The 25,862-nt window shown below is 33.7% G+C and overlaps 1 protein-coding gene across 1 annotated transcript; it reads right to left on the bottom strand.

Moving 5' to 3' along the window:
• Positions 1–11,246: 11,246 nt before the first annotated feature.
• Positions 11,247–15,466, bottom strand: LOC149896532 (uncharacterized). Its single transcript, XM_090117500.1, has 2 exons — positions 12,224–15,466; positions 11,247–11,600 (listed from the first exon to the last, which is right to left on the bottom strand). The coding sequence occupies exon 1, from the start codon at positions 14,977–14,979 to the stop codon at positions 14,560–14,562; it is 420 nt and encodes a 139-aa protein (XP_089973626.1). The 5' UTR covers positions 14,980–15,466; the 3' UTR covers positions 11,247–11,600; positions 12,224–14,559.
• Between the last annotated feature and the right edge of the window lie 10,396 nt (positions 15,467–25,862).

Here is a 25,862-nt window from a genome sequence, read left to right as displayed (position 1 = left end):
TTATCAAAATTAAATAATTTTTTTTTGTAATTGATAGAGCAAATCGGGAGCAATTTTTTTGCAAAAAAATTTTTTATGAAGAGTGAATATTTTTCATTCTATAGGGAAATCAAGTTTTCAGTATTTGGATTTTTTAAAAAATTAATTATAAATAAACTAATAATTATAGAAGTGGAGCAATTACAGATTCTGATGGAGCATTTAAGGAGCAATTTTTTGAGATATTAATAATTAAAAAAATAAACTTTCCGCGCTAACTTCCTTCCGGTTATTTTCATTCATTTAATAAAATTTGATAATTATTAAAGTGAATTTCATTAAGTTAAGTTTATAAAGTGTCTGCTTATCAGTTTCTTTTGTTATATATCTACTTATTATTTGAATAATGTTTTAAATTTTGTTTTTCACCTCTGTAAGTTACTTATTCTTTAGTGACCTAGGCTTTGGATCAACCACAGCGAATTTTCTTAGTTAATTTATAAAAAAAACTGCCTGTATATGTATAAATCGTCACGTAGGTAGTTAAAAATATATAAGAATGAAATGAAATATGCATGATACTCCGCTGAAATAATGTTTGTTTTTACAGGTGAAAGTTTTTACAAAATTGGTTAGGTATACCTAAATAGTTTTTAGATGTAATTTCTCCTTCATCTTGTAGAAGTTAAGGTTTAGATGCACCTAGATAAATTGGATATAGGGTCGCGTTAGAGTATATATTCTATGATATAGGTATCTAGTTTCAATTATTTTATATGCAGGTACCTACCTTTTTATACAGCGAAATTAAAATTTTCCTATAGCAAACCACAATATGTATATTTTTACAATAAACTCAAATTACTTAAGTAATTTATTAAATTGGATGGGAAATTTAGTGCGAATTTGGCTAAATAAAAACAGCTTTGAATGGGGTAATTAGCCTACAACTATGAGATTTGTTTCTATTTGTTAAGAAGTTCAGTTAAAAATACAGCCCCACGTCCGCACCCCGCGGCCGCTTCCGAGCGACTGAGCGCGCACAATACAACTGATTCGCGACTACCCTCGCATTCCGAACAATAATAACCAAATTGGACGATGGGTCAATTTTACGATTCAAACTTGCGGAAAATTCGCTCCTTGCCTCTTTTGTGAGCCACTCGAATTTGTTGCGAATATTATTGCGATAAGCTCTTTGTGTTATGTATGTATTACTGTTATATATAACTTCTTTATATTTTTTCGGATGAATTTTTCGGGTGAAGAAGTCTAATTGAATAAATAAGTGTTTGACTTCGAATAGTTGTCATATACAGCTGTCACTTTTCCCATCTTCTTTAAGTATTGGTTATATTTTTTTTTTAATTTTTTTTTTTTAATTTCAAATTTATTTATTTGTTTCACAATTTTTTTACACCTCATATAAATTGTAGTAAATCCCTGGTTAACCCACTAGGAAAAACCTGTGCGGGGTCAACCAGTGATAATATAATATATATTATGTGTGTGAGTGATAATATAATATATAGTGATAATATAATAATATTATAATATATATTATTGTGTTCATCTGAGTTGTAATAGTTGAATTGTTTTTTCTTTTTTTTTAAACTGAAATAGTTAATTGTCCCAAATATATGCCAAATTGAAAATGTAATTATTGTAATTATATATGTATGGATATTAGTGTCTGAAATAAAGATTTATTTATAATTTATTTAACCAACAATAGGGAAGCGCGCTCCATCTTAGGCCACATCTCAGCTTACCATCAGGCGAGATCGTGGTCAAGCGCTTCCCTATCGTAGAATAAAAAAAAAAAAACCGTCGAATCCCATTTTCGCCTATCTTTTAAACATGATTTGTAGGAATTGTGTCTTTTTCGTACGTTGTTTATTTAACGTTTGACCAATACATATTTTGTTAATAGATGGTGAATTGTTATCAACTGAATATATCAATTAGGCAGTTACATGCATTTTTATTACGGTCAAAATAATATTCAACTCTGCTCCCTTATGATTTCTAACAATACTCGTTAACTAATTGTACTCGTTAGCACTGTTTTGTTTCACATATTCTTTCTATATAAAAATATAAAGTTGTTCAAAAATCCTTTAGATACAAATGTTCATTTAAACAATTGTTATTTCCGATGAAAATTTAGTAACCCTCTTTCATTTATCAAGTTTGACAGGTCATAATTTCAACAGATTCGATTCGATATACCTAACTCCGCGAAGGTAAGCGATATTTCGGAAAATTTTAAAATCAGTTTTCTCGCTTTTATAAAATAAAGCAATGTTTCTTTGATTAAAATTTTCTAGAGTACCTATTAAGAGTACCTACTTTCCTTTCGGGTGGCATTGCAAAATTCCACCTGTATAAAGAGGGGGTATCAAACAATGAATTTTACGCAGTAATTTATTGTAATGACAATAATTTTAATGAATTTCGATGGTGGCCGGTGGGCGGTTAGTATTGCCTGCTTCGAGACAAATGATCATAATAATTTATTTTTAAACATAAAACAAAAATATTTAAATATTACTCATCCCAAATAAGACGAATGTAACAACGTATAATGTTTGATCCTTATTATAATAAAATTAAGCGTAAAACGTTTTTAAATTATCCAAAGATCAGACAGTCTATGATACGTTTTTAATGGCTGCCAGGATCACTTTAAAGCCGGCTACTCACGTACCTGCAGCGGGGGCAATTTTGAAATTTGACCCTTTATTGGCTCCTTAATTGTGATGTGTATAGGCAAGCAGGGGCAATTTAGAAAACAACTGAAATTGCCCCCGACCGCCGACCAACCGAGATTGTTAAAATATTGCCCCAGCTTGAGTGTAAGTGAAGTCCCATGTCCCTTAGTGGGGTAAGGGGCAGATGCATTATGCATACATCTGTTTCACTGATCGATTTTCTTTAGGGTAGGTACTACTACCTTTACCTAGGTACGTAAGTGATCAGCCTTCTGTGTCCAGCCAGACCGAGACATTTTTTTCTTCGTCTCCACCGGGAACCGAACCCAGGACCCCTCGGTTCTACGCTCACGCGTCAACCACTGAACCAAGGAGGCAGTCAAGGTACGTACGAGGAGCCGGCCTTAAATTTTTGAAAAACGCGTAGGCGCCGCACGTCTGTCGCGACGGCGGTTGAAGTCATTTATTTGTGTATAAATAAATAAATAAATAGGGGTTGTATTCTGTATGGGGTTGTTTGTGGTTACATAATGAACGGTGTCAATCAAATGTGGGAATCGATTTGCTTGCTTGATTATCGATTTCTCGTTGATATTGGATTTTCGATTTCATATTTTATGTTTCTTTAAGATAACACAAATGATTGATTATGTTCGCATATAAAGTTATTTCTTATAAAATTAATATGATTATTTTTTATTCATTTTGTATATATTATGTGAAAAAGTAATATACATTACCACGGTAAATTTTCACAAAAAAGTAGAAAATGCAGAATTTTCGTTCGTAAATTTCGAAACTGCATCAATAAGCTCTTACTTAGGCGTAATGTTATTGAAAGGAAATATTAGATTTAACAATTGTTTGTTTGTCCCAATTTGTAAAATAATTTTAAAATCGGACCAGTAGTTCCTGAGATTAGCGCGTTCAAACAAACAAAATCTTTAGCTTTATAATATTAAAAGTAAAGATTTATTTATTTATTTTACAATTAGAAAAACAACATCTATACCAAGTAAAACGCAGTACCTACATATTTAGTATGTAGTAGGTAATCTGTGGCAACACAGGCTATATTTTTTATCTGTTCACAGTATCACAGATCAACTCAGACAAAGTCGGGACACTTGACTAGTGACAAAGGTATATTATTAAACGTTAAAGCTATTAGCATAATGTATCCAAATTAGGATAAAATAAAACTAGGACTCTTTAATAGGTCAATTTGGTATTCATGAGTTTACCTGTTCCGTATATACGGGGAAACATTTAAATAAAATTTACTTTTTCTATTTTAAGCACTTCCTACTAATATTCTACTTCCTCCTTAACTTATGAATGTGAAAGTCGGTAAGGATGGATGTATGTTTGTTACTGTTTTTCGCCAAAGCGACTGATTAGATATGGATGAAATTTGTCGCAGATATAGGTAGATCCTGGATGTTATTAGAGTTGTTTTATCCGGCTGAAGCTAGTAATATTATTTTTTTCTTATATTATTATTTTATTAAATTAATATTCAGCATTCAAATAACGTCATATTTAATGCTAGGCTTGTTACATCGCTTAGCATTCGGATAAAAAGCTATATTATTATTTTGGACTACCTCTGTGTGAAGTTTTACCTGGCTTAATAAACCCATTCTGGCGTGATTGTATAACATACATGCATACAACCCTACATACATTCAAACTGTTACATTTACAGTATTAATAATATAACATTATATATTTAGAGATCTATAAGTTTCTTAAAAATTAAACCTTACGATCATTCCATTAGTTGAAACACAAATAATACAAACAATAAATAAACAACACTTGATCGGTCTATTCACTCCTACCGTCATTTGAAATACACAACTCTAAAATCACATGTTTCTCTACTTTTTTTGCACACCAATCTCCCGAAACACACTTGTACAAAATCCCCGTAAAATTCCCGTTAAATTACTAATAAACCGGTTAAAATCGAACATGACCGTCATATTCGAAGGGCTGTATAGAACTACATTGTGCGACGATTACACTAAATTGGTTTCACAATTTGCGGTTATTATGATTATGATTATTTTTATTTGTTATTTGTTGGGGAGGTGTAATTGTACATACATGTAGATTGAAATAATGATCATATACTTAGGAGAGATACCGTTAATTAAACAATCCATACTAATATTATAAATGCGAAAGTAACTCTGTCTGTCTGTCTGTCTGTTACTCAATCACGCCTAAACTACTGAACCAATTTTCATGAAGTTTGGTATGGTTATATTTTGATACTCGAGAAAGGACATAGGCTCCTTTTTAACTCGGGAAAATGACGCAATCTTACGGGAACGGGATATATGCGGGTTTTACTTTGACTGCGCGGGCGAAGCCGCGGGTGGAAACCTAGTAGTTAGATATATAACATCATCATCATTATCATCAGCCCATATGTACGTTCCCACTGCTGGGACACCGACCTCTTATGAGGTTAAACACAAACTCAAACATTTACTTATTCAATTAGACTTCTTCTAGAAGCACTTTTGAATCGTCATTACATATTTTAACATTTACCACCGATTCGGAAAGCAGTATCTATGGAGAAGAACCGGCAAGAAACTCCATAGGTGCTGTTTTAAATCATGTCAGTATTTCAATTTAATTTTACAGAATATGTAACAGCATGTACATTATCATAATATGCCAAAGAACTGGCCATAATCCACCACGCTGGCCAAGTGCAGGTTGGTGGATGTCACATGTCATCGAAATTTTTAATTCTTCGACATGTCGGTTTCCTCACGATGTTTTCCTTCACCGTTGGAGCAGTGGTGATGTTATCAACACGCACAGATATAGATTGAAGAACCAATTGAATCTGCGCCGCGCGGTTTCAGCCGCGATCGAAGCTTTAATAAAAAGTATGTATTTCTATACCTTATGTACCTATAGTAAACAAGCTATTTCATTGCTAAATATCATGTAAATCCGTTCAGTAGTTTTCGCCTGAAACAAACATACTTACACATTCTTATAAACTTTTCCGTTTATATACAGTAGGGTATTTGGATAAAGTTTGATTATGATACCTACTTAAAGCAAAGTCCTTGTTATAGTCTATACTAGGTTACCGCCTACGCGGCTTCGCCCGCGTAGTCAAAGAAAAACCCGCATAGTTCCCGTTCCCGTGGGATTTCCGGGATTGCGTCATTTTCCCGGGATAAAAAGTAGCCTATGTCTTTTCTCGGGTATCAAAATATCTCCATACCAAATTTCATGAAAATTGGTTCAGTAGTTTAGGCGTGATTGAGTAACAGACAGACAGAGTTACTTTCGCATCTATAATATTAGTAGGTATGGATTAGCCGAATATTCCATCCCTTTCTTTGATTATGATTGCCGCGGACATACCTACATAAAAATTCAGAAAATTCGGTCAACCTGTTTCTGAGTATTTTTCGGATATTATTCGTAGTAAAGGACGAGTCATTTTGTTTGTGTCATAATGTTTTCATTTTTAATCAAGTGTGCGACCTCAAAGTAATTTTCCATACATTAAAATTAAAGTATCCTAAAAATTCCTTCCCAGAGCCTTTTCGGGAATATTAATTTAAGGATAAACCATGTCTGGTGGACAGATGGCTATCATTAGCCCGAATAAGCCGAAATCTAGCTTAGCCGTATTAACATAATGATAACTTAAGTTGCACAGAGTAATGTGGATATAGACGCAATGTTAATAAGATTTTATATTTATATTTTAAGGAAATTATTTATTTATTTTTATTTTTTATTTTTTACATACATAGATTCCTTACAGCTATTTGTATTACAATATTTATAACTAACTTTAACAAAACAATACGCCAATAAAAAGGAATACCAATAATAAGACAATTAATGTGACAGTAGTTTTACATTAATTATAACAATGACAAAGTGGAAAAAATTAATATATATATATATATATTTTTTTTGGACATGGTATACAAAAAAGAGGAAAACGTACCCATTATAGAATGTTTGGTATGGATGTGTGAGTGTGTGTACTGTGTGTGTAGTGTATAATGGTGTAGTGTGGTGAGAATGTGTATGGTAAACTAAGAAATTATTGAATAGAAAGAAAAAAGACGTGATTTTATATTAGAACACTGATAGGTATGTTTTTAAGAATCTTTAAAAAGAGCGAGGTATTTTCAAAATACATGTGATAAAAATACATAGGTATGTGTCTTGTTATTAAGCTCTTAGAGACAAATACCTACTTACTAGGTTTAGATTACATATAAATTGATAGGATTAGAAATAAGATAGTTGAGATAATAAAAAATAGTAATTATTGGGTGTAATTTCATTACGTTTGTAATGAATACAATCTTATTATCATACTTAATTAAAATCTAGATTTGATATCTATAATAATAAAGGAATAACTAATATATATCAGGTACATGTTATTTGAGTTTATAAAATAACTGAGTAGAGAATACATTGCTACAATTTCTCGTTTAATAATCGCAGGATAGAAAAAATAAAAGTTAAAAAGTGCCTCTTATCTATTGCTAAAATAAACATTGTTTGTGTTGCGAACTCTCTATATATTTATTACTCTATACTATCAATGTCAAAGTACACATAATGTATATAATATGAATATGTTCAAACATCACAAGATAATCACGTTTGATACAAAATTATGAATATTAACTCTCCGGTACAAGACGAATCTTGTTTTAATAATGTATTGGATTTTATATTATTTTGGATAAAGCTTGTGGTATACTGCTGTAAGCTATTGAAAGCTATGTTTGGAAAAAATGTAAAGCCCAAGAGTCACAGTTAACTATGTTTTTAATGAAACTGCTCTCTGAAAGATTATAAATAATCTTTATGTTATCGTTTTTAGTAAAATGTATTTAATATAACAACAAATAAAAGATATGTATAACAAATGGATAATACAATAACTAGTACGTCATTAGATTTATAAAATAGATATACCTACCTAGTACGGTCTATTGTTTATAGGTACCTATTTAGCGTGCGTTGGAACGAACTGTACACATTGTATTATAGGAATTATCTATTGCTCTTCTTTCGGGAATAAGTGATTCAACCATTTTGCTTAAAAGAATACGTTTTAATTTTAATTTGATTTACAAATGCATTTTAATTTATGCCTAGCTTTCCGCCCGCAGCTTCGCCCGCGTTTTCAAAGAAAAACCCGCATAGTTCCCGTTCCCGTGGGATTTCCGGGATAAAACCTATTTTATGTGTTAATCCAGGTTACCCTTTATATGTGTGCTTAATTTCATTGTAATCGGTTCAGTAGTATTTGCGTGAAAGAGTTACAGTCACAAAAACTTTCGCATTTATAATATTAGTAATAAAGGATATAGGATAGGATATTTCATTTTGACTGTGGTACAATTATTGGTGTGTACGTAATAAAACGGAAAATTAGGTTGAATTTTTACAATAATTTGTGGAATGTAAAAAAAATGATCTACCGGTGTATCGTTTATACAATTATTAGTTTTTTTAATTGATTATTTATTTTGAAATAAAATAAAGTATAGCTTTTACTGGGATCAAGGGGTGAATTTAAATTTTCGATTTAAAATTACAATATTTCCGATATTGTATGGGAACTCAAGAGTTGTGGTTTTTAATATATTTTGACATATTTTCAAATATGTTTTATAATGAAAGGCTTAAGGGGTGTCGTATTAAGTATCCAACATTTATAAAATATGCTAAGATAATTTTATTTTAATAGCAATTTTTGCAGTGTTTTAATAAGAATTTTATCTAGGTAGAGTGTGGTCCCTTATTTACTAGTAAAATATATGAAAAATAAGCCTCAGAATAGCAGAGAACGCATTTTTAGAATAATTGTTCAAACATTCATCTTTTAATAAGATTACCACTAAGGGCCGATTTTTCAATGCTTGGATAAAACTTATCCGTCTAATAAAGTATTACACGATAATATTAAAATGTCACGTAAACTGTCAAATACGGGCAATTAGATTACGTTTTTAAAATGGTAGTTTTATACATTATTCGACGAATAAGTTTTATTCAAGCATTGAAAAATCGGCCCTAAACCTAGTTTGTTGCTTTCACTAAACTTACTGAACTTCTCGTAAGAAACTATAAATGCCTTTCAAATATTTTATTATGAATCATAATATATTATTTAAACTTATTAACATTTCAAAACACAAAACAAATAAGGCTTTGTCTCCGCATCTTCAACTTTCAGTTAACGGTTGTATAATTACCTAAATATTAAGTGCTTATTATTCTCTTCGAAAAAACCAAGTTCTCAATATTGAATTAATTGCAATCACAATTTAAAAATTTAAAATAGTTCACAACGCATTTACATTTGTAATGAAATATAAGGCATAAAAAATGTTGTGTGGTTTTATGAAACCACGGTAAAAGTGAAACTGTTCGAACGGTTCCGAACACTGCTTTGTGTAGCGCATGTCGCGTGACGGTCGGCTGCCGAGTAGGTATACCTACTCGGCAGCCGCGATACACGCGACATGCGCTACACAGACCAGAAAGTTTGAGACGATGTAATAAAAGTTTCACTTTAAAAAATTGTCAACTCGAATTGAATCGAATCGATACAAAATCGATATGCACTTAGATACAAACCCTAATCAATACAAAACCCCGCCATCTAGCGGCGAATAGCGGAACACTACACTAGCGCCACGACACGCTGCGGTAGTTTCTAGAACTATTCAGCCACGCGCCATCGTAATTAGTAATTCGCTCCAAATTAACAAAATTTATTGGTCACTAAAGCTAAACGGCACTTAACTAAATTCAGTAATTGCTTATAATCACTGTAATAATTCTTTTTAAGTGTAATAGTTGAAATAAGAAGATTTATTGCATAGGTTTTCGTCTTAATTGTATGTAAAACATTTTTTCTGTGATTATTTATTCAAAATGTCCGTCAATTGAACATAATATGTTCATTTAATAGCGATTATTACATAGTTTGGATGTTTGCTGTACTGTTCAACACCAATTTGCAATAATAAATATATTAAATACTCGATTAAATCTGTATCTATTGCATTATTTATTTGTATTTAAATATTTATTTCTTCAAATAATTACCTATTAGTATTGTACCTACTATGAATGTATAATGCATTATTTGGTAATAAATGATTCTTATTATCTAAATGTAAGTTTGTTATATTAATATGTAATTATAATTATAATATTATTGAGTAGGTATTTATTATTTATCACTGACACGGCTAACTTTGTTCAAACTCTCAAACTGTCTCACATGTGTTAATAAAATAACTAGCGGTTCGCCTCGGCTTTGCCTATGGTACCTACATGTACACTCAGAGATTACGTAAATATCCAACAGTGTAAGAATTTTTGAAATCGGATCAGTAGTTACTGAGATCAACGTGTTCAAACAAATACAAACGCTTTAGCTTTATATCATCTACGATTGTACGATATAATATTATGAAGGACAAAAATGATACCAAAAATAGAAACTTCACGAAAATCGGTCAAGCCATTTTGGAGGAGTATCGTTACAAATACTATGACACGAGTTCCTATTGGAATGAGTCTAGTGGGAACAATTTTTCTAACTAGATAATAATAAATTGGAAAACAATACATAGATAGATGCCTGCATGCATGCATAGATAGATACTAGAAAAATTAATATTTTAAGCGGCTGTAACAACTAAATTTTTTATAGAAAAAAATACATTTTTAACAAATATGGGTGTATAAAATAGAAGTACGTAACTGGCCGTGCGTCGCTTCACTCACGTGAAAGAAGCTTAAGTATATCTAAATCCATAACATAATTGATGTAAATTTAGGTATATCCAAATTTCAAGAACCATCGAATCCTACAAAATTAAAAATAAAATAGGTATCATGCGTTCGAAAAAAAGTAATTTACTAAAAAGACTTGCCTTTAGTTTATTAACACCAAATTCTTATTATTAAAATGTTATAGATTCCTAATTTAAGTGAAAATTTTATATTATCAGTTTTATTTTGTGAAAGTTCACTTTTAATAAATATACAAAAAATCTAATCTATCATTTTGATAATAATATTTATTAATTTACAAATAAAGCACAATACCTACTAGCTTTTCACCGGAGCTTTGATGGTAAGTTATTTAATGTGAATTTATCTCAAAAATGATTTTAAAATAAAAGATGCTATTAAAATTCATCACAGTAATACGATGAATTCACATATAAACAGACAAACAGTTGGCTAGTCATATTATATACCTACCTATATTTATTATGTGCCTACACTACAATATATATTTCATTTTTCAGCCAAGTAATTCGTCCTTAGTTTCACAATCATATTGGATCATATCGAGGTGGGATTTGAACCTGCGTTATGCTGATTTGAACCTGCGAACCTGGATTATTTCTATTCTTAAAAAAAGTATATGTCGGCGAAAGGTGTAGAATGTGGATCTATTTTCAAGCTGTGGGCGTTGCGTTGGGTAATCGAGCAAAGAAACACCTCTAACTCAAACATTTCTTTATTTACCACCGATTCGGAATGCAGTATCTACAGAGAAGAACCGGCAAGAAACTCCATAGTTGCTCTTTTAAATCATGTCAGTTTTACAATACAGTCATTTCTAATACAATTACTTGGTATTACAATATTATGACCACTAATAAAATAAATATCACAAATAAGTTATAGTAAGCTCGTAATAGATGTGCACTCGGCAACGGTCGGCGAACGAATGACCCGAGTCGTGCGCGCGCGCTGCTTTATATCGGTTCGCCGTTCGTTATTTTTTAAAGCTTCGACGGTGGCGCCGTCACGGCCATTCTGACATACGCTCGTCCTCGAGCGACTTCTGAGCACCTGGGAACAAGACAATTAAAACAATGTGCTGGTCCGGCAAGCCCTTCAGCAACCGTGCTAGTCCGGAAATCTCTCCAGATTTCCCTCTAGCGTGCTAGTCCGGAAATCTCTCCCGATTTCCCTCTAGCGTGCCAGTCCGGAAATCTCTTTAGCTTACTGTGCTAGACCAGATTTCCCTATAGCGTGCTAGACCGGATCTGCAATCCCTATAGCCGAGTAATTGGACCGGACTCCCTTCAATAACTCGCTCTCTCTTTTTTTTTGCACCATTCTTTTGCTCTCCTTTTTTTTGCATCATTCTTTTTGCATCATTTTTTGCATCATTCTTTTTGCATCATTCTTTTTGCATCATTCTTTTTGCATCATTTTTTTTTGCATCATTTTTTTGCATCATTTTTTTTGCATAATTTTTTTTGCATATTTTTTTTTAAGGATTATTTTTTTCCTTCTTTTCTTTCTTTTTTTTTACACAACAATATTAAATCCAAACTCACGACTCTCTCCACTCTCTCCACTCCTCGGCCATACTGACAATCGTACGTCCTCGTACGTCCCTTCTCGTATTACAGCACTACGGTATTTCATCCCGGGATTAGACAACTATACCGCTCGGCCATACTGACCTTACAGAACACCAACAACATCCACATAACATAGACACGACGCTCGCTCACCACAAATGAAGGCTCAACTACCGTGGACTGCAAACCAGATAGCACGCACAATTCCTGCAATGAAATCATTACCGTTACAATAATCCACGTTACAAACTTTTACTTTACACAAGTTATCTCCGATACAGTCATACTTGTGTCCTCGTACGCCATAATATCTCACACTACATTACTACGATAATTCATTTTCATTTTTTTTTGTCAAAATAACATCCATCCTGCCTCAGCCTACACTGCCCCGATCCTACTGACCGGTCAGAACACACATGTTTTATCCTGGACCTCATGCCAGATAGCATATCACTTTCTTCTAATAAACGACATTACTGTAGTAATATTGGAATATTACGTAAATGTGTGTTGTGTGGACACAACACACATTTACTTCGTACAGCGTACGAGTAAACAGATGTCAGTATGCTACTGGTCAACTATGAAAACTGAAAACAGAGTGTTGCCGCAGCAAATCAGTAAAACGGTACGCGACCGTATCCTCAACGTTTGTGCTGCGTCATCCTGGCATCGCGTCATCGAGCCGTACCATTGGCCGCTGATGATGCTACGTTGCTCCATATGCTACGCAACCGCTGCGCCGTACTGTTAACTGCCTCGCTTCTAAACGCTGTGTCGTAAAACGCTCTCTGTAATTTAGCTAATTAAAATCAATCTGACATTACCTGTCGTTAACTATGATCATTGACTATAGCGCAAAAATTACAATATCTAAAAAGTTTTTAAAACGAATAATTCGTAACTTAACCGCAAAAAAACACAAAATTTCGACTAACTCAAAAAGTGGCAAAAGCTTGTTCTCAAATGTGGTTAAAATTCCTTAACGGTATGTTAACTTTTGAAAACTCGAAACAATTGATAAGTGTAGGCTTAAACTCATCTGTGAATCTCATATCGAACGGTAAAAGGGCTGAGCTAAATTTTAGTTTCAACGTAAATAAGAATGTACTGCTCAACAACTACTGTACAACTACCTAATTGATGTATTCAGTTGATGTCAAACTGCAGCTAGTCACAAAAACTATTATCAAGGAATTACATTAAATGCACACAATGTAAATCGATTATACTATCGAATACTCCACGTTTAGGATTTGCGTTCTTATATTTTGAAGCTACAAAATAACCTTCAGAAAACCTGGATGGATTTTTTCTTTTCTCTATTCAATTAAACAGACATTATATTCTGACGACAGTATGTAAACTGTAAATGCGCGATTAACCTTGAGATTATTTTCGGTTATTATCTTTTTTTTTTTAAACTATCGTAATATTTAACGGACCCTTACGTTGATGGGATAGTTAAGAGTTTTTTTTTTCTTTTTTTTTTAAAGCAATCAAATTACATACTAAAACCGAATCTAGACCCGTACTCCAATCATAACGTTTATCTTACGCCAGATGTTTATTTGAACACACGATAATTATCTGTGACATTGTATTATGAACTGCCTAAATAGGGCCTTAATAAATTTTCTAAGTAAAAATTCAAAACGAAATGCCTCGATTTATCTTTCATTCGATCAAACTAAGTCTGCCACATTTCATAATACTGCATATTGTAAAAACTGTATACTGTGAATTGTTCACGACTTAATATTTATTTATTTTTTTTTATAAAGAAATGACCTCAAATATCACCCTAAATAAAACCTACGAAAAGTTTATTAAACCTCTAAGCACTAGTTAACGCATTGCTTTTCGTTTTTAATCGAATGGCAATAAGGCTGTCTTTGTGTAGCAATTAATTGCTATTTGTCAAGGGTATAGTCTAAATAAAAACTAACGCAGGTAGTTCAAGAAATGAATGCGGGTAGTCAAGAAACTAACGCGGGTAGTTAAGAAACTAATTTAAAAGTAATTCGCATACTGTTTTTTGTTCCGATACACGGACAAGTGAATGTTTATTGTTTACGTTCGATTGAAGTATCTGGATGCAGTGTACAAATTATTGCGCTTTCTTTCTTTAGTGTTAGCTCACAAACTAACCAACATTAAAGCAAGTCGTTACTTAATTCATCTTGAAGTCAGTGCTTACGCCGCGAAGTGTTTTTTTTTTTTAAATAACGTGAATTACCTACTCAAGTAAACGTGTCCCTGAATAAGTGAAATACAAGTCACACGACCTAGGTACTGATATTTGAATTTTAAGATAAATTTTGTTTTTGGCAATAAATTTCTTTTTCTTTCAAATAAGTTACTACATTTTAAAAACCTTACTTTCTTTATCTAATTGCACACTCAAAGTGAAATGTTATCTACTGACCGATTTCTTACAAGAGAACATCAGAAACATAGTAATAAAAATAGTACGACTGACCAGATTCACCAGCACTTAGCCTCATACATGTGCCGAGTGGCAGCTGCCAACGCGTCGTTTCGTTACACCATAACCCTCCTCTGCCATGAACCACACGGCTTGTAGGCGCACCGCCCGCGCCACTGCTACTGCGATAACGCTGCGATGCCAGACTTGTGAAGTCATGATGAAGCGCTGCTCTCGATGATACGGGGTCCGACGCGGTGGTGCGAGCGGCAGTGGCATCCGCGCAGCGCGAGGCGAAGTTGCCACCCTGCCCGCACATAACGAGCTCTCCCTTTGTCACCGGCTGCTCAGTGACACGTATGCTCGTAGATCTGTAGGATGCCTCTTCCCGTTGAAACTGGATCGAAGTGCCACGTGGTTGCGGCATTTTGTCTTTTAATCAGCGCACGCATTAATTATATCCAGGTTATCGCCACGTGCTTTCTCATTTGCTCGATTTGATCCCAATTCTGATGTCGGCGAAAGGTGTAGAATGTGGATCTATTTTCAAGCTGTGGGCGTTGCGTTGGGTAATCGAGCAAAGAAACACCTCTAACTCAAACATTTCTTTATTTACCACCGATTCGGAATGCAGTATCTACAGAGAAGAACCGGCAAGAAACTCCATAGTTGCTCTTTTAAATCATGTCAGTTTTACAATACAGTCATTTCTAATACAATTACTTGGTATTACAATATTATGACCACTAATAAAATAAATATCACAAATAAGTTATAGTAAGCTCGTAATAGATGTGCACTCGGCAACGGTCGGCGAACGAATGACCCGAGTCGTGCGCGCGCGCTGCTTTATATCGGTTCGCCGTTCGTTATTTTTTAAAGCTTCGACGGTGGCGCCGTCATATACTTATAAAGTATTTCAATGCTATAAAAACAAAATATCAAATTTAAATATTACTTTGTCACGACATGAGCGACGCCAGCGGGCAAACATAGTGAAGTTGCTTAAAGAATGTCGAAGAACGAAATGTCGTGCGGACGCTGTTCAGAGACGGATTCGAAATTATTTAACTTATGGTAATTAATATAATCTAATTGAACATTGGGAAATACAAAGCGATTGTTTATGTTGTACTAGCGAAAACCGTGGTATGATCCCGTTTCATATGCGATAGAAGGCTATGATGCACTCTCTATTGTAAAAAAAGACGGGTTGCACTCCGGGAGTGCCGGCAGAAGTGAAAAGTTGATTATTAACGTTGAGCATGTTTAATATCCATCCGTCTTACGCTTTTTCGATCAGGTCACGTGTCCTGACGCGAGTTTAAGATTTTATACCCGTTACAGAAAAAGTGCTCAACGCTGCTAAAGAAGTTTTCACTCCAATAAGAAATATATATTTTTCTAATATAGGTACCTAATACATAGAATATTCGATCAGAATTCATTAATTAAGCTACTGTACATTTTAAAAAATCCTAAATTATGTTAAGCTATTCAAATGAAGGTACTAAACTCAAACTCAAACTCAAACATTTATTTATTCAATTAGACTTCTTCTAGAAGCACTTTTGAAACGTCATTACATATTTTTAACATTTACCACCGATTCGCAAAGCAGTATCTACGTAGAAGAACCGGCAAGAAACTCCATAGTTACCTACTCCATGGTAACTCCATACTACATACCTAAATCGTATTTTTATAACTTGAGAGGAGGTAAGATCTTCTTGATTGTTAATTAATGTTAATAAAAATGTTTACGCTGTGTAAATTACAAATGTGTTAATGTAAATTTAAAAAATATAGCCGAATGTACATTATAATGCTTATATTGAATTACCATCCCCTTTTTCGCATAAGCGATAGAATGAAGTTATGAACAATTCAACACTTTATTTTAACGCGTATAGATAATAATAATATAACCTAAGTAGGTATGTTGTTTATGACTAAATAGATGAATAAATTTTTGTACTGTTGAATTTATTTTTAAATTTTCCCTGGACCATGGAACGTATTGCTGTGTAAACGAAATTGCGAGTGTCATAGTTTATGATATGTATATATTTTAGTATTAAGCCGTTTATTACTCAATTAAATTAGCATTTTATGCCAGTACGTATCTGTCTCGATGCCGTGGGATCTGCCATTTGACACACGCCATGCCGCCGTGACAGAGACAGCGCATACACCCGTCTCTCTCACTTTACGTGTTAATAAATTGGAAAAACTTGAGAATTTTTTAAAAGCGAAATTTCATTCGTTATAGTTTTTTAATTATTTTATGGTAAGTTTTAATTATCATTAAAATGTTATTTCGCGGTAATTGGTCGGTATTCGGCGCGGTCTGTCGCATTGAAAACATTAAGTTTAATGGTGTTTTTTAATTATTTTGACGTATGGTACCACCTCTTTGAAGTATTATCTGCTATGTGAAAAGAATGCTATAAAATTTTATACTTTATTAAGATTTTTTATGAAGCAGTTCGGTATAAATAGGTGTTCGTTAAAACTATTGTTCTTTGTTTTTTCTAATTTGCAGCCATTTTCATTGTCATACATGGAGGTATACCTAGCCTAGATATAATAATATTGCGTAGTTATGTATTTTAATTTCAAAGCATACCTACTATGGAAAATAAAGCTCATTGGTATTTGGTTAGTAATTTTTGTAGAACTTCTTATAATTTAGGTAAGTACGTAGGTACCTACCTACATATAATTATGTAAACATGACAAGAGACGGGTGACTAAGGATATAATTTAAGTGAGAGTATTTCATATTTGCTTATCACCTATAAGACAATGTCTTTGCAACCCTTATTGCAACCTATTAAACATTAAACCAAGATATCTAACCAAAATATTAATTTATCGAAAAAGTTGTGTGAAATAAACTCTTCTGCAATTTATATTATTGGAGGTTTAAATATGTGTAGGTATAACTATTTAAAAAAAAAATGTTTATTCATTCAGTTAAGTAATCCTTAGTTAATTAAATAAGTTCAAGTATTCACCAATAGATGGCGCTAGTTGTAGTTTACAAAAGTAATATTGCACATTTTTGTGTTTGTAGCGGCCCGCCCGGTTTCGAATTTTACCCGTGATACACAAATATTTTTTAACACCAGGGTTTTATAAGAATGCCTTTTTGATATAACATTATATTAGGTATTGCATTGTTGTCAAAAAGCTATTTGATATATTTAACTTGCTGTGTGCTTCTTGAAATTGAAAAAACTTGAAAACGAAGTGAAGTTTAACACTTGAAGTGTTTTCATTGACATTAAGTATTGTTTAAAAATTTGTTTTTAAGTCAGGTCAAACAACAATAATTACATAATCTTCTTAAATTTTGGAATCCTCTTATTTAGTCTACTATGGATTCAACTATGGAGTTTCTTGCCGGTTCTTCTCCATAGATACTGCTTTCCAAATCGGTGGTAAATGTTAAAAATATGTAATGACGATTGGAAAGTGCTTCTAATAGAAGTCTAATTGAATAAATAAATGTTTGAGTTTGAGTTTAGACCCAACTGGAATGTTACAAATAAAATCTAATGTTTTATGTACATAGGTAGGTACGCCATAAAGGACAAAGAAATATAATTTACTCTAGCCATACCATATGCTATAGCTTCAATTACCTTACACCAGGATACTCATCCAGACTATTCTATCACTGTGCCAAATTCCGTCTAGATCCGATCAGCGATTTGGTATACATATATAGAGAAACAAACATTCGTATTATACTTACGTAACATTCCTTATACATGCGTAGTAGAATACTTATGTACGAAAACTCACCGAACTCTATCCAACATCTGGCCTTAGAATAAAACAAATATCACTCCGAATATATCACTCCGGTATTGTATAATACCTCCAATAAGTTCTATAAAGAAATAAACCTGAATATTTGTAAGCCAAATGTCAGCGGTATTCCAACCCGGGACCATTTAAATTTGATTTACAGATCTATTTACAACAGTTGACAAACAGAACATCTTAATCGAATTAATTTGATTTGGTGCACCCCTGTTCCGTATCTAAGTCAAATAGGACAGCGAGAAACACAAAGGAGAAACAACCCTAACTCCCAAAGATATAATTCAAATTGCCTTAGCAAAACTGAGTTTGATAACTGGTTAGGTAGAATTTAAAGGCCACATGCGTCAGCCGTTATGTCTGCGAAATTGAATTCTCTGATTATGGTCACAAGGTTGAGATTAAAAGAACAGTGTATCAAGTGCAATGGAATTGAGAGGAAGATCCAATTACTGTCAATTCAGGCGATTTAGACAAGGAGTGGGATTTTTGGGACTCTTGGCTATCAAGGACGATGGACCTACTGGGGCATGGGGACAAATTGATAAAAAGCATTAGTATGTATGTCGTTTTATGACCTGGAGCACATATTCATAAGGAAATATAGACGACCAGATATTCCAATAATTTTTACTGGTTTTCAACCGGTCGGTCGAACCTATAGCCATCAAAGTATATATTAGTAAGATAATTCCTTATCTGTTGTACAGAGTAAACTGTTTAGTTTTTAAATAACGATCTAGAAAAGAGCTAATTATTATAAAGTTAAATCTTTGTATTTCATCTAATCTAAAACCTACTAAACTTATTTTGAATAATTGCTATTTGTTTTTAAATTAATTTCCAGGGTCAAGCCGGCGCACGCCACTAGTGTTTTAATTATCCAACATTGTCATGATATTATAATCAAAAACAAGTGAACCAAGTAATGATTGAAGTTCTGAATAAGTTACTAACTTGAATAGATTCTTTGATTATGCAACACACAGGAGTAAGAAAATATACAGGGTGTCCCACTATTGGTATACTAAGCGCGAAGGGACTTGTAGTTTTGCATACACTGATCACGTAAAAAATACATAAACAACAAAATTACGTCAAAATTTTTTTGATAATTTTTTCCTGAAAATCCATGTTTTCTTCTCTAGCTTCGCGCAGCCGTCATATACCGCTTCTCTAATGTGAGCATTTTGTCTATGAAAACATAATCTTAAACGATAGCTCACGTGCGGGTGGCAAAAATGGGCGGGTTGCTTGTTATGGGTGTACACATAGAGTTTTAAGAATTCATCTATTTGAAAAAAAATGCGTCTGGAATTTTTTAAGTATTTTTTACGTACTCAGCGTATGCAAAACTATAACCTCCTTTGAGCTTAGTATACCAACAGTGGGACACCCTGTATAATGTAAGTATAAAATACAGGAGAAATATTTGCTCAGGAAATTTTATTGTTACTTCGGATTAATCTAGTTACTAAAGGTGAAAGAATTACTTAAAACGAAATAATTATGGACTCAAAGTAAAAGTTTATTGAGTGACTGTGAAGGTGTGAACCTTTTATTGTATGGTAAGTGTTAATATTACAAACGTATTTCTTCCAGAAATATCGGATAGGATAATTTTTTATTTATAAAATACGATTGGTGACTGGTGTATTACATGTATGATAAATAACAGACTGAGAATAACACCAAAACATATCGACACAAACAATTTTATACCACGGCTTTCATGTATGTGGTATAATGGAGTCATCTAGTTTAGTAAGTATTAGTTTTGCATTAATTTCACTTTTATCTACGTCATCAATAAGAGAATAAACCATTTCAATCAACTGGGGTATACTTCCAACCTCAAAACCCATCAATAAAGAAACTAATTCTCTAACCAGCGATGAAAAAGAGGGTAATGTAACAATACAACCATCAAGTGCTCTTGAAGTCTTTCAATCGCAGAGTCAGCCCACTTAAAAATCAAACTCAAAATAGCTCTTATACCCATTGCAATAAGGGTGTAATCTTGCCAGATTTAAGTACCCTTAAAAGTAGTTTCACATCTGTGACAGTAATATTAAGAGCTCTCGAAATAAAACAATACAAGTATTATATTGTGGGTTTGCGTTGTTTTGGTGAATTATATGCTACTGGATTTAATATTTTCATTGTCAATTTTGTCGTGGTTGTAAGGATATTCTTTATTCTCTTTCCTTAAGATATAACATTTCTATTTTACCTTATTTCTGTCTATGTTTATTATCTGTGTATATGTAGATATATTATAATGTAAGCTGCATATATGTAGGTATAGTATGTATACAATAAAAATATTATTCTGGCACTTTTATTTATTTTGCACCACCATGTTATTGACTCATTTATTTTCCTCGTCTTTTTCTGGGTTGCCTGGTAAAGATTGCTGCCAGCGATAAGGCCGCCTACTGTACATTGTTATCTTATATTGTTATGTTTGTAAAATGTCTATAAGGTGTACAATAAAGTAATTTTCATTCATTTATTCTATCTATTATAAGGAGACTGGAATATTACTATGTATTTCTTTTACAATTGCCGTAGCTGAATATGAGCAAAGCTTTTTGAAATACCAACATTAAATTGATACCTGACCATTTTAATGTTTCTTTTGCTAGTTTGTGTCTAATTTTAGGTTCTTCAGTAGCTGTTGACGATTATAATATTGGTATATTTTTACATGTTTTCTTTGATATTTTTCTTTACCTGTGTTTTCCTTGGACACTTACTTTTATTGTCTTGATAAAATCATATCATATTATACTATTGTTTAATATTCTGTATCTTTGTCTGTCTTATCAACACTAAATTCATTACGAGTGTCGATTCTAGTCTGTCGGTAATATTAAAGCGCGTCACACACGGTGAAGATTTTATCTTAAGATACTGTTATATTTTATATTACAGTATCTTAACGCATCCGGTATCAGCGTTCGGACCATCATTTTTCTTTTTGTCATTGCGTACTAAGACTCCTGTAGAACCGCCATCCTGTTACAAATGACGCGAAATTTTGTGGGTCATTTGTAACAGGATGGCGGTTCTACAGGAGTCTTAGTACGCAATGACAAAAAGAAAAATGATGGTCCGAACGCTGATACCGGATGCGTTAAGATACTGTAATATAAAATATAACAGTATTTTAAGATAAAATCTTCACCGTGTGTGACGCGCTTAATTCTTGTATCATCTCTCAGTTTTCCAATACTTAATGAATGAATTATATTTGTTTACATTCATTGTTCTTTAGAGGTATGTATAGAAATTTTTTACATATAAATTTATAAAGAATAGAAAAAATTCGATCACGAGGCGGGACTCGAACCCGCATCCTTCGCGCCATTCCGGGGCGGATGCCTCACCAACTCAGCCACTCGTGACCCGCCCGAGTGATCGAATTTATTCTATTCTTTCAGTTTTATGTGTCTGAAGGGACACACCGCGCGCCATCTATTGAGATGATTAACAACCATTTCAACCAATATGAAGCACTTTTCAGTGAATACAATATTGTAACGATGGAACACGACCTTTTTTGTTGAATTTATATTTTTGGTTTTATGGCATTCAAATGCTTTATAAATATAAATTTATAAAGAATAGAAAAAATTCGATCACGAGGCGGGACTCGAACCCGCATCCTTCGCGCCATTCCGGGGCGGATGCCTCACCAACTCAGCCACTCGTGACCCGCCCGAGTGATCGAATTTATTCTATTCTTTCAGTTTTATGTGTCTGAAGGGACACACCGCGCGCCATCTATTGAGATGATTAACAACCATTTCAACCAATATGAAGCACTTTTCAGTGAATACAATATTGTAACGATGGAACACGACCTTTTTTGTTGAATTTATATTTTTGGTTTTATGGCATTCAAATGCTTTATAAATATAAATTTATAAAGAATAGAAAAAATTCGATCACGAGGCGGGACTCGAACCCGCATCCTTCGCGCCATTCCGGGGCGGATGCCTCACCAACTCAGCCACTCGTGACCCGCCCGAGTGATCGAATTTATTCTATTCTTTCAGTTTTATGTGTCTGAAGGGACACACCGCGCGCCATCTATTGAGATGATTAACAACCATTTCAAGTGATTTGAGTTGGTGAGGCATCCGCCCCGGAATGGCGCGAAGGATGCGGGTTCGAGTCCCGCCTCGTGATCGAATTTTTTCTATTCTTTATAAATTTATATTTATAAAGCATTTGAATGCCATAAAACCAAAAATATAAATTCAACAAAAAAGGTCGTGTTCCATCGTTACAATATTGTATTCACTGAAAAGTGCTTCATATTGGTTGAAATGGTTGTTAATCATCTCAATAGATGGCGCGCGGTGTGTCCCTTCAGACACATAAAACTGAAAGAATAGAATAAATTCGATCACTCGGGCGGGTCACGAGTGGCTGAGTTGGTGAGGCATCCGCCCCGGAATGGCGCGAAGGATGCGGGTTCGAGTCCCGCCTCGTGATCGAATTTTTTCTATTCTTTATAAATTTATATTTATAAAGCATTTGAATGCCATAAAACCAAAAATATAAATTCAACAAAAAAGGTCGTGTTCCATCGTTACAATATTGTATTCACTGAAAAGTGCTTCATATTGGTTGAAATGGTTGTTAATCATCTCAATAGATGGCGCGCGGTGTGTCCCTTCAGACACATAAAACTGAAAGAATAGAATAAATTCGATCACTCGGGCGGGTCACGAGTGGCTGAGTTGGTGAGGCATCCGCCCCGGAATGGCGCGAAGGATGCGGGTTCGAGTCCCGCCTCGTGATCGAATTTTTTCTATTCTTTATAAATTTATATTTATAAAGCATTTGAATGCCATAAAACCAAAAATATAAATTCAACAAAAAAGGTCGTGTTCCATCGTTACAATATTGTATTCACTGAAAAGTGCTTCATATTGGTTGAAATGGTTGTTAATCATCTCAATAGATGGCGCGCGGTGTGTCCCTTCAGACACATAAAACTGAAAGAATAGAATAAATTCGATCACTCGGGCGGGTCACGAGTGGCTGAGTTGGTGAGGCATCCGCCCCGGAATGGCGCGAAGGATGCGGGTTCGAGTCCCGCCTCGTGATCGAATTTTTTCTATTCTTTATAAATTTATATTTATAAAGCATTTGAATGCCATAAAACCAAAAATATAAATTCAACAAAAAAGGTCGTGTTCCATCGTTACAATATTGTATTCACTGAAAAGTGCTTCATATTGGTTGAAATGGTTGTTAATCATCTCAATAGATGGCGCGCGGTGTGTCCCTTCAGACACATAAAACTGAAAGAATAGAATAAATTCGATCACTCGGGCGGGTCACGAGTGGCTGAGTTGGTGAGGCATCCGCCCCGGAATGGCGCGAAGGATGCGGGTTCGAGTCCCGCCTCGTGATCGAATTTTTTCTATTCTTTATAAATTTATATTTATAAAGCATTTGAATGCCATAAAACCAAAAATATAAATTCAACAAAAAAGGTCGTGTTCCATCGTTACAATATTGTATTCACTGAAAAGTGCTTCATATTGGTTGAAATGGTTGTTAATCATCTCAATAGATGGCGCGCGGTGTGTCCCTTCAGACACATAAAACTGAAAGAATAGAATAAATTCGATCACTCGGGCGGGTCACGAGTGGCTGAGTTGGTGAGGCATCCGCCCCGGAATGGCGCGAAGGATGCGGGTTCGAGTCCCGCCTCGTGATCGAATTTTTTCTATTCTTTATAAATTTATATTTATAAAGCATTTGAATGCCATAAAACCAAAAATATAAATTCAATTTTTTACATTTTATAATAAACTAACTTAGCTCTCAAGATGGATCGAACTGCACGTGGTGTGCGAATTTTATTATAATCGGTTAAGTGTGAGTCGGAGTCCATTGAGGACAAACATTGTGACACGAGATTTATATCCACACGTATTAAGATAGATACCTGTGTGCAATTTTTCCATGTTTCCTTGGTTCTTCGAACTACTTTTTTTACTGTTATGTTTTTTAGCTAAAGAAGATGGAATTAAATCTTGTACCTACCTTTATAATCATTTAATTTCATTCATCCCTACTAATATTATAAATGCGAAAGTAACTCTGCCTGTCTGTCTGTTACGCTTTTCCGCTTAAACCTCTCAACCGATTTTGATTAAATTTGACAAAGACAATCTTCGGACCCTGAGAAAGAACATAGGCTACCTTTTATTGCGAAATATGTACCACGGGCGAAGCCGGGGCGGACCGCTAGTTTTACAATAAAGCAATTTTTTCAACATGACTCCTCATATTAATAAACATACCAAAATAGAATTTCAAGCATACAAATTCGTCACTATAATAAACATTCTTCCTCCAATAGGATTCGTTGTAAATAAAAGTAGAGGCCATCTTTATTATCCACAGCCCATTCGCGTAAAATGAAATGCGACGTGGTCTTTTCAAACAATATTTACAAAATATTTGTTATACATTGTTGTTTGCCTTTGTGGATGTGTTTGATTCACACGGGGCGCTTTTTGTATTTATTTTTATAGGAAATCTATTTAACGATATTTTTAAAATATCATTCTGATAATTTCGCTCAGTTATCATTAAAATGATACCTCCCTCTCACTCTTTCGGAAATAAATCTTCGTTTTAGACAAATTAGCAAATACCTGATTGTTATTATGTTATACTAGCTGTTCCCCGCGGTTTCACCCGCATTGCTCCGCTCCTGTTGGTCTTAGCGTGACTATACATATATTATGTAGCCTATAGCCTCCCTCGATAAATGACTATCTAACACCGAAATAATTTTTCAAATCGGACCAATAGTTTCCGAGATTAGCGCGTTCAAACCACAGTATTACAATATTATTTCCTACAGTAAGGAATCGCCTTTGATGTCGCGCTATGCCGCCGCCAGCGTAGGTAATTACGCTGCCACACGAAAATACGCTAGGGTTGCAACAAATGGGAAATAAAACAATTGTGATTATTAATATTATGATGAAATCTTTATTCATATGTACATTCAAAATAATTGCGATTATTAAATCTGATGTAATTATTTGTTCATAAATATATAATTACAGATATTGCACTGCTAAATATTATTTACGTGGACACTTTATTTTTGGATGTTCTTAATTGTATATTATAACATTTAACTAAGTAATGCATTCGCATTGGGATGTACAATCTGATTAGAAAATAATGAGGACAACATATACATAGCTTTGATTTTAATTCAACAGATACAATTAATACAATCTTTCTGAAATATTGTTTCCTTCTGGGATTTCAATGAAGATTTACATCCGTAAACCGAACAGTTTGTGCGCGCCATAATAGAATAAGTAAGTACCTATGTGTAATAAAATTATTACACAAAAAATACGACTGCGTCATCCTTTCGCGCTAGGTAAAGCAAACTAAGCGTGTTTGCTTTACGCGGCCCGC

This window comes from Colias eurytheme, chromosome 28, assembly GCF_061535395.1.
Source record: "Colias eurytheme isolate Ceu_HAF_F1 chromosome 28, ilColEury1 Martin Lab GWU primary, whole genome shotgun sequence".
Classification (NCBI taxonomy): Eukaryota; Metazoa; Arthropoda; class Insecta; order Lepidoptera; family Pieridae; genus Colias; species Colias eurytheme.
This window is presented reverse-complemented; position numbering and strand designations above follow the sequence as displayed.

Bases quoted from the DNA above. Each gene is read 5' to 3' on its own strand.
- LOC149896532 (XM_090117500.1), bottom strand. From the start codon at position 14,979: ATGCCGCAACCACGTGGCACTTCGATCCAGTTTCAACGGGAAGAGGCA.